Genomic DNA, 9,990 nt, shown 5'->3' on the forward strand with positions numbered 1-9,990 from the left:
CCCTGCCACTCCTCACCCCTCCCCCTCTCCCCGACCCCTTCCCGTGGCACCCCCGAGAATCCCGAGATCAAAGAGTTGTTTCCATTTCTCTTTAAAGTGAAATATTGTGGGGCTGAGATCCCTCGTAGCAACAAAAAGTTTGCTACCGTCGTCGAAGGCAAGTAAGGTCCATTCTGACTTTCTCAACCTGCCCTCTGCTACCNCCTGTCCCGTCGCTCCTTTTTCTCTCGGATTTGGTTCTCTCTGTCGCTGCTGGCTTTTTTCCCCCCTTGCTTTCTTAACCTTTTTCTCTTACTGTCTTCGGATGCTTTTTTCCTTACATGTCATCTTCTCTTTTCTCTGCTTCCTGCTTTTTACTCTTTTCTCGTTGTCGCTGTCTCCCTGCACTTTTCGTGAACAACGTGTCTCCTCTGGTTGGGGCCCCTGCGGCCCTCCCCACACCCCTGGCCCCTGGCTGTCTCTTGCTTCTGCCTCTTTTTCTCTCTGTTTTCTCTCATTTTTCTATTGCTTTTGTTCCTACTATTGATCTCTCTGCCCCCACCCCTATTCCACTGTTCCCTCCCTTCTTCCATCCTTCCCCTCCTCCCTTCCCCTCACCCCCAAACCCGTCTGTGTCTCCCTCTCTCACCCTCCCCTCCTCTCTCCACCTCCCTTTCCCCGCCCCCCCCTGTCTCCTATTCCCTCTGCAGGAGGCCATGATGGATTTCTTCAACGCCCAGATGCGCCTTGGGGGGCTGACCCAGGCCCCTGGCAACCCCGTCTTGGCTGTGCAGATTAACCAGGACAAGAATTTTGCCTTCTTGGAGGTGAGCTGGGTCCATGGTGGGCTCAGGAAGGTGTCCTCCCATTCCGGTGGCTCTGTAGCAGCCCTTGTTTGTCCTGGGCCTTATGCAGGTTGCTGTCTGCTGGACTCCCTGACCCTCACCACCCCTTTGTCTTTCAGTTCCGCTCCGTGGACGAGACCACCCAGGCCATGGCCTTCGATGGCATCATCTTCCAGGGCCAGTCGCTGAAGATCCGCAGGCCTCATGACTACCAGCCCCTGCCTGGCATGTCAGAGAACCCCTCTGTCTATGTGCCTGGTGAGTGGGGGACTCGTCCTGTGCTTCCCTCCCCAGCCCAGCTGGAGCCGCGTGGGAAGTGGTGTGAGTGCTTCTCATCTGCTTCCCCAAACCTTTGGAGCTCAGTGTCGTTCCCGTTGGAGAATGACGGAACTGGGGCTGGGGGAGGTGAGAGGGGCTTGCAACCTGGCTGTCGTTCCTGTTCTGGGAGCTTGATGGCCAGGAGCACAAGCGGGTCATTGGTTTGTGGTTGAGCTCCCAGTGTGAGATCGGCATCTGGGTATTTCCTCCTGTTTTGGTCCAGTTCCTCTTCAGTCTTGTGCTTCGGGCTGTGCCCCATGGCTGCTTCGGTCCTGTCCTGGGTCGGTAGAGGGCATGGCAGGCCTGGGGCCAGTGAACCTACTCTGCAGAGGGTCAGAGTGAGTATTTCTGGTTTCGTGAGCCATACCGTTTTGGTCACGATCATTGCGTTGTGACGGTGTAGCCTGCTCGCAGCCTCCTGTGATGTCGGGTTGAAGGGGCTGGCTGTGTGCCACGTGCTCTGTCAGTTACATGTGGGGACGTTTTGGCTTCTTAAAATACCCACGTGTCAAGCAGTAGCAGGAAGTGCAGAAACAGCAGGCCTGACTTGACGTGCAGCTGCTTGTGGAGCCCTGCGGTGGGGCAGGTGTGGTGAAGACGAGGCCTCCCCGGGGGCGCTGTTGGGGCGCCTGGGAGTGTTGCGGGGTTGGGGCAGCCAGCTGTGTGCTCCCAGGCCCCTGGAGCTCTCCCAGGAAAGGTGGGTGAGCCCTGGTCCTCTGGGTTGGGGGGTGAGAAGGCAGCTGCCCGAGGGTTTGCACTGAAGGACACCCTTTAGAAGTTGAGTCTGCTCTTCGCAGAGTCGGGGACATGGAGTTCCAGAGAGGGTGGAAGGTGCCTCAGGACCGGGGGCTGGTTCCCCAGCTTGTCTCCAGTGTTCTCCGCTGTAGTAATTTGGTAAACTCAGTGGATCTTTTTAATTCTTTCAAGAATGGAAGCATGACACGTGCTGTGAAGGCACAGCGTGATGACTTGCTGTTTGTGCATGCTCCCGTGGGACCGCTTCCCAGCTGCGGAATTCCCAGGGGAAGCTGCTGCGGAATGCTGTTTTTTGTTAAGTAAATTCAGGTTTTATTTTTAATTAGGTGAGTAGCCGACACACTTGCTGATGCCTACTGTGTCAGGCTCTGTCCCAAGTGGGCTCTGGATCACGTTAATTTTTGTGACTGACTTGTAGTAACACGTGGTCAGCAAGTGGTAACTTGGAGGCCCGACATGGTCTTCTGCTTGTTTCTTTTTTTAAAGTAGGCTCCACACTCAAGGTGGGGCTCAAACTCGTGCACCTGAAATCAAGAGGTGCATGCTCTACCAACTGAGCTAGCCAGGTGCCCCCGCCTGGTTTTTAAATGAAGATTCGTTGGCACGTAGCCCAGCCCATTCATTGCTTATTTGTGTTTGTGTTGGGGTGGCCAAGTTGGGTGACAGAGATCCCGTGTCAAGACTGTAACAGACAAAGTATTTGCTGCTTGGTTTTTTTAGTGAAAGGTTTGCCGACTGCCATTGTGGATACTGTTAGCCGCCATCTAGAGAAGGCCAGCAAGGCATGGCACGGCTCGTGGCCTCCCAGGTGATCTGGTTGTGTCCAGAGTTGGCACCTGCCGTCTTCCTGCACTGCCTTCTGCATGTCCCCTTTGCCCTGTGGGAGTGGACACCCCCCCGTCCAGGGACAGTGGCTGTGGGTGGTCTTCCCCTTGCTGGAGGGGGCTGTAGCTGTGAGGTCACTCGTCAGTCTTCGCACTTGAGGTTTGCCTGCCCAGAAGGGCCTGGGCAGGCAGTGGGACATGACAGGAAGTCTGACTCTGTCTGCAGGTTAAGCATCCGCTGGTTGAGTTTTTTCATAGCGAAGCTCCTGTTTTGATCTTTGCTTTTCAAAAACGAAAGTCAGTTTTATTATTTGAGGAGGCTAAAGAGGAGAGCTTTTGATAAAAAACTCAGGTATTTTTGGTTGGAAGAGAAACATTCCAGGAACCTGAAAGAGGACTTCTTGTTTTGATGGAATCCTGTTGATCTGAATGTAAACCTGCATCACCTGGAGTCGTGGAATGTTAGCTCCGTTTCCACCAAAGTCAGGCCCAGCCGTTCAGTGCGGACGTGGGGTTCTGACTGTCCTTTAAAGATGGGGGTGGTGGTGCAGGGAGAGCCAGAGCTGTCTTTGGAGGCAGGAAAGCATAGTACCCTTTGAGTCTGTGAATTCAGCTTGGCCCTCTGCACCTGCCCACTGCCAGGCTCCGTGCTAGATGCTCTCCTGCTGGTGGGGCTTCCCCCCTGCTGAGGAGGAAGCGCTCAAGAAAGGATTGCTTGATCGTTGGAGGTCCAGCATGGCCTTCGGAGAGGAGGTGAGGCTTCAGGATTGAGGAGGAGAGGGGAGTGCTGTGACGGCGGCCCCTCTGAGGGAAGCGGACGTGTGATTAGGGAGGAGCCTGCCCTCTGTTCGGAGGGGATATTGCCAGGGGCTTGATTTTGGGCACTGGGACTGACCTGGGCTCCCAGTTGCATCATCCTCGTGCGAGTCCTTTTTCCCTGCTTCAGAACCATTGTCCACACGGGGTCCGCAGTCACTGGGACCCTGGCCTCTCCCTGGTCCCGGAGTGGCCTGGCCTCAGGCCCCGTTTTAGGTACATGCTGTGGGAGTCATTCTCCTCTGTTGTAAGTGTGCATGTTTTCTGTGTTTCACAGATGAGAACGCCGAGGCTTAGGCGAGACTCGCTTGGGGTTGCACCCTAGGTTTGAGCCTGTGGTGCCTGATGCCCTCAGCCCTGTGTGCTTCCCTGGGGTGCCTGGCACAGCCCACACCTGGTGGCTGGGGCTGCCCTGGCTCTGCCACTGCTCTGCTGGGGGGACGAGACCCCTGCTCTGTGGTCGTCCGCCATCAGAGCGGTGGTGCCTGTGCAAAGCCCTTAGCTCGCCGAGAGCTGCCTGTGGGTTCATGATCGATGAGGGGGCCCTGGCAGCCCTTCTTTCTGCCTGGGTGACTGCAGGGTACTCGTTCCTTCCTGCGCCTTAGTTTTTCCTGCCTTCTGGTGATAGGGCTTTGAGAGCATCGAGGCAGTGGATTTCACAGGTTTGACGTGCACTGCCTGGCCTGTGGCCTCTGCTCGTCCTCTCTCGGATACCCTGATGGTGCTTGGCTCTGGTGGTCAGAGTGGCTGGGGTGGGGGGAGGGGGCGCACCCTGCCTTGGGTCTGGTGACTCAGGGTCTGAGGCTCCCCTGTCCTCCATCTTCCCTGTCCCTCCCCAGGTCAGGAGGAAGTAGGGAGCGGCCACTTGGTACAGACTACAGAGGAGGGCCAGGCCACACAGCTGTTGCGAGAGGGGTCTGAACTTGGAAAGTTAGGAACCAGTCAGGCAGGGTGGGTAGTGTTTCCCTTCTCTTGAGCTCGGACACCCAGCTGCGGCTCTGGGTAGCTCACACCTGATGAGAGCCTCCAGGAATTGTTAGGACCACGGGCTGAGCCACCTGGCAAGCCTCTGAATCCAAAGTTCAGGGGAGATGGCAGGATTGGGGGAGATGCACAGTGGTCACTAAACGCATTCTGCTGATGTGACTGCACTGTGACAGACCCCCTGGGGCCTGGAGTCCGGATCCTGAGTGAAGTGGGCATGTCCCTGCCTTCGTGGACCCTGATCAGCAGGCCTCCGAGGCACTCCCTGGCCTGCTGTGTGTGACGATGCCGGGCTGTGGTAGTTGTGAAGTGCACAGGACCACAGAGAAAAGGACGGAGGGTCAGCCAGAGACCTGATCTAGACATCGGGTGGGAGGGAAGGGTGTGGAGTTGTGGCCTGAAAGATGAGGAGGGGGTGGGGTTGGTGTGTGCCAGTGGAGTGAGTGCAGACACAGTCTAGCACGGTTGGCAGGCTGGGGACATGAGCTTGTGTTTTCGGGGCCCCCACTGGGGCCTTCTGCTGCAGTGCCACCGCACGCCCTAAGGAGAGCTGGTAGTGGGGGACTCAGAGGTGGGGCAGAATTGGGAGACCCGGGTTCTCTGTCAGCTGTGGCCTGGCCGCCGTCTGGGGTGAGCGTGTAGATGGCGGGGTGTGCCTGTCCCTGTGTGCTGCGTGAGGCTCTTGTGCTGGGAACCAAAACCTATTCATCCCTCCCCCAGGAGTTGTGTCCACCGTGGTTCCAGACTCTGCCCACAAGCTGTTCATCGGGGGTCTGCCCAATTACCTGAACGATGACCAGGTAGGCCCCTCGCCGCCTCCTGGCTGTTCCCCTCCCAGCCCTTACACAAACCAGCCCTGACAGTTGCGGCCCCGTCTCAGGTAAAAGAGCTGCTGACGTCGTTTGGGCCTCTCAAGGCCTTCAACCTGGTCAAGGACAGTGCCACGGGGCTCTCCAAGGGCTATGCCTTCTGTGAGTACGTGGACATCAACGTTACAGACCAGGTGAGCCCCGGGTCCCTGGCGCTGCTGCGTGCTCCCTTGGCCCTCACTTTGCTCTGTCCACACTGGTCTCCCCTCCATGGGATGGGTGGGGGAGGCGGTCTGCAGCGGGACCCTGCATAGGGGACTTGGCCCCATTCCCTCATTTCTGGCTCTTTCCAAGCTCTGACCCATTTCCCTTCCCCTCTCCCCCACCAATGCCCGGCTCTGGGGTATTGGGGCTTGTGGGGAGGTGTCCAGCTCCTGGCCCCTGACCCGCACCTCTTCGCCGCACCCCCCACCCCTCGTCCTCCAAACACAGGCCATCGCAGGGCTGAACGGGATGCAGCTGGGGGATAAGAAACTGCTCGTCCAGAGGGCAAGTGTGGGAGCCAAGAATGCCACGCTGGTGAGCCCCCCGGCACGTCATCTTCCATTGGCTAGAGGGACACCTGAAGGGGAGGGTTGGGAGGGGCCGGGAGGAGGTCCTTTTAGTCTGTGGCCCTGGCTTTCCTGGTGCTGCTTCGTGGGCACCTGGACCTTCAGGGGCAGGGTGTGGTTTTCCCTGGGTAGGCCTTTGGGGGCTGGTGTGGCCTTGGCTGTGACTGCTCTGCCCTTTGCCCCACAGAGCACCATCAACCAGACCCCTGTGACCCTGCAAGTGCCAGGCCTGATGAGCTCCCAGGTGCAGATGGGCGGCCACCCGACCGAGGTCCTGTGCCTCATGAACATGGTGCTGCCCGAGGAGCTGCTGGACGACGAGGAGTACGAGGAGATCGTGGAGGACGTGCGGGATGAGTGCAGCAAGTACGGGCTCGTCAAGTCCATCGAGATCCCCCGGCCTGTGGACGGCGTCGAGGTGCCCGGCTGCGGAAAGGTGTGTGGGGGGTGTGCACGCGCCCTTCCCTCTCCTCTTCCCACGTGGTGTGGGGCCCTGCAACGACTTCACAGCTTTGTCCCGTCTTGTGACCTTGTGCAAGCGGTTTGGCCTCGTCTGTGCGGTGCAGAGGAAAGTGCTGTACGTTAGTGTCAGCAGCAAGCACACTCGTGTCTCCCAGGTGCCAGGTTCTCCCTGAGCTCACCTGTGCGACCCTGGACTCCCGTAGCAGCCTTCTGGGCCCTTCTTCAGAGGACACAGGCCACAGGGTCACATTTCCCAGCCCACTGAGGCATGTTCCTTCTGGCGCTGTGCCAGGAGTCAGTACCTCACACTCTCCTTGGGGGGCAGGAAGAGGGGGTGACTTAGGTTCATCCAGCCACTCACCTGGTGATTCAGGCTTTAGCTGCCAAGTCCTGGGCCAGCCTGGCCAGGCCACACACGTGCCACCTTAGGTGGTAGGTGGGAAGGAGGGACAGATGCTCCGGGTGCAGTGTTTAGACTGGAGGTCAAGCGGGGGCATTAAGCAGGCCCAGGTGACGCCGGGTTATCCCAGCAGGCAGGTGGGGGTCCTGGCTAGGGAGCCCAGTGAGTGCGGACATCCTGGTATGTTTGGGTACAGTGACCAAGCCGGCGTAGCCTGAGCAGAGTAAAGCAAAGAGCAGTGGGAGGTAAGGGGCTGGGGGTTGGGGCCCAGGGCGGCAGACTTGTAGGTCTGCATTGGCCCTAGAGGAATGTTCAGTGTCCTTGCAGTGAGCAGGAAGCCTTTGGAAGGTCCCGACTGTGGTCTCTTGCCTGGCACATGGAAATGGTTCCTTAGAATAAGGCAGGGGTGGCCAGGGGTCACAGGCAGGCAACACCTCTACCCTGCAGGGCTGGAATCTGCAGACTGGGAAGTGGGAGGGGGTAGAGGGCATCGTGGTAAGATCTACGCAGCTTTGGGAACTAACAGCTTGTGATCAGCTTGGTGAGAGTTGGTGATCAGGAGGGTGGAGAGAGAAGTCCGTGGATTTGAGAAACCCATTACCTGCAAACACCCAGATCATGGTGGTTGGTTTGGGTTACGCTGGAGGGGGAAGAGGAGTCCAGTAAAATGCTCAGACTTCTGGCTTTGGTGATTGTGTGGAACTGGAAGGTGAGAAAGAAGCAAGGGAGTTGAGCAGGTTTGGGAGGGGGCGGGGNGAGTGAGCAGGACAGAGCTGTGTCCCAGGCGTGCGGTCTCGTAGAAGCGTGGGTGTCATCAGCACACGGGCCCTGTTCCGCGTCAGCCGCATGAGCTTGCCCAGGGAGCAGTGGAAGGAGCATTGGAGGCCAAGGTCCAGGGCTTGGTGGGGGGCAGACGGGCAGCAAGTCCTCTTGCGTTTTCCTGCCCAGTCCTCCCTGTGTGTGGCGGAGACATCTGCTCCCCCTGTGTCCGTTGCACTCAGTGCGATGACAGGCGCTGGAGTGGGGCTGGCTCTGGAGGAGCAGAGTAAATACTTGTGGGAAGGATGAATGGGAGGACCTGCCTGGTCTCTGGGATCATCCTGTTTCGTTTGAAACTTTTCATTCTTTTCACACACATAGGAGAGAATTACTGTAGTGGGGTGTTACCGTGCGCCATTTAAGTTCTGTTGCGCCTACGTAGAGCGTTGTAATGCCCCATGACCCAGCTTCACGTTATCTGTATCTGGCCATTTTTAATTTCTATATTTGGCTTTCTAATTTCCCTTTTTTTTCCCCCTGAAATAATTTAAAGCACATCTCCAAAATTCAGCTATGGTAAACAAGTGTATTTCTATAATATCTGAGCTATTCATATTTGGGGCCTGGCAAAACTTGCTTTGGGTTCTGTGCTGTGTGCTCTTGGGTGTTTAAGCCCATTCCCAGCCTCCACCCAGTAAATGCGAGCACCTCCTAGATGGCGGTACTGTGTCCTCCTTTGTGACCACCAAAAAGGTCTCTGGACATTGCAGAATGTTGCCTGGGGACACACTTGAGCTGGTTGAGAAGTACTGCTCTAAACTTGTAACGGATCATTTCTAAAAAAAAATCTTGATGAAGCTATAGTATCATTACCATAACAAAATTATCCTTAGGATGTGCTTAATTTTGTGTTCAAATTTCCTTTGCTGTCTCAAGACTTGTTTTACTTACTTAAGGATCCAAACAAGGATCTTTTTGTATAAAACTTTCTTGAAATGTATCAGTTCTACATAATTTCCTCCCCCACCCCCCAAGCCTTTTGTTGAAGCAGTAGAACACCTTTTTCTTGTGGAAAATGAGTGGAATTTTCTGAGTTAGGCTGGTGGTATCCTTTCCCTCCCTCCACTTCCTGTAAACTGGTGGCTCAAACAAGATGAGAAACTTGATTAGATCAAATACTGGGATTTTTTTTTTTTTTTTAAATCACCTTGACTTTGAATCTTAATTTTTGAGCTTCCCTTCACCTGTCATCTGGGAAGAACATGGCCCTTGGGGAGGCTTGGGGAGCACCCAGCACGGTGCCGGGTACGGGGGAGACCTTCAACACAAGTGACCTCTTCCTTGGCGAGCATGCCGGTGTCCCATGTGACTCTAGCTCCCTCCTGCGCTTTCTCACTCTGCATTCCCCTTTGATCCTGGGGTTCTGCAGGACGTTTGCCAGACGCTCCCAAACCTGTAGTGAGGCCCTCTTCCTCCTGTGGAGCTCTGGGTTTTGGGTAGATGCTGGCTGGCTGGCTGGTTGCTGTGACTGAGCCAGTTTGTCCTTGGAGGCTGAAAGGCCACCTTGCCTTCACAACCTGTCTCTCCTCCCGCAGATCTTCGTGGAGTTCACCTCTGTGTTCGACTGCCAGAAAGCCATGCAGGGCCTGACGGGTCGCAAGTTCGCCAACAGAGTGGTTGTCACAAAATACTGTGACCCCGACTCTTACCACCGTCGGGACTTCTGGTAGAGGGGGAGGGGGAGGGTGGGGGCAGGGCTGGCTGGGGGCTGCTCCCNCCAGACACAGAGGGAAGGGGTGGGGACGGGGAGGGGGTGCACAGCAGGGCGGGGTAGGACCCCCATAGCCCCTCCCCAAAACAGCCTCTCCTCCCTTTTACCCTCTTTCTCCCCTTCCCCACCGTAGAAACACAGTGTGTTTATATTTTATGGCCAAACTATTTTGAATTTTGTTGTCCTACCCCTGGTGCCCTGCCTTCTCCCTTTCCAGGACCACAGCTCCCGCCCTCTTGGCCTCTGGTCCTCTCCCTGGTGCCCGCCCTCTCCCCGGTTTCTTACGTAGTTGATTCTCTCCTCCTTAGTCTTCCCCCACCTGCGCCCCAGCCCCGTGGCCCTGTCCTCCTCTCTGTGGCAGTTTCATATTTGCTAAGACAAATTTGCTCATTAAACATTTTGTTGTATTTTACTTTATGGAGCTGCTCTGTGTCTGGTGTGTATACCCCGCGCCCCCACCCGGGTCCTTAGTCCTAGGCTTCGGCCCTGCGCCCGGCTGTCCCTGCCCTCCAGGCCCGGCGCCCTTGGCACGCCCTGCGGGGCACACCCCGCCTGCGTGGCCGGCTGCCCGGGGCGGGCGGGGCTCTGGAGGCCCAGGCTCCTGACAGGCCTCCGCGTGTGCGGCCGCGGGGCAGGTGGAGGGGTCACCTAGAGCG

General features: G+C 56.9%; 1 protein-coding gene across 1 annotated transcript in view; it reads left to right on the forward strand.

Moving 5' to 3' along the window:
- U2AF2 (U2 small nuclear RNA auxiliary factor 2) overlaps positions 1-9,336 on the forward strand; it is an 11,963-nt gene extending 2,627 nt beyond the window's left edge. Inside the window, exons 7-13 of the mRNA XM_077756942.1 lie at positions 690-806; positions 944-1,082; positions 5,243-5,322; positions 5,403-5,525; positions 5,824-5,910; positions 6,130-6,378; positions 9,159-9,336. Of these exons, the coding sequence (XP_077613068.1) occupies positions 690-806; positions 944-1,082; positions 5,243-5,322; positions 5,403-5,525; positions 5,824-5,910; positions 6,130-6,378; positions 9,159-9,293 (930 nt within the window). The 3' untranslated portion in view covers positions 9,294-9,336. The remainder of the gene's footprint in view (positions 1-689; positions 807-943; positions 1,083-5,242; positions 5,323-5,402; positions 5,526-5,823; positions 5,911-6,129; positions 6,379-9,158) is intronic.
- The last annotated feature ends 654 nt before the right edge of the window (positions 9,337-9,990 follow it).

The sequence above is a fragment of the Crocuta crocuta genome, unplaced genomic scaffold (genome assembly GCF_008692635.1).
Source record: "Crocuta crocuta isolate KB4526 unplaced genomic scaffold, BGI_CrCroc_1.0 scaffold142, whole genome shotgun sequence".
Classification (NCBI taxonomy): Eukaryota; Metazoa; Chordata; class Mammalia; order Carnivora; family Hyaenidae; genus Crocuta; species Crocuta crocuta.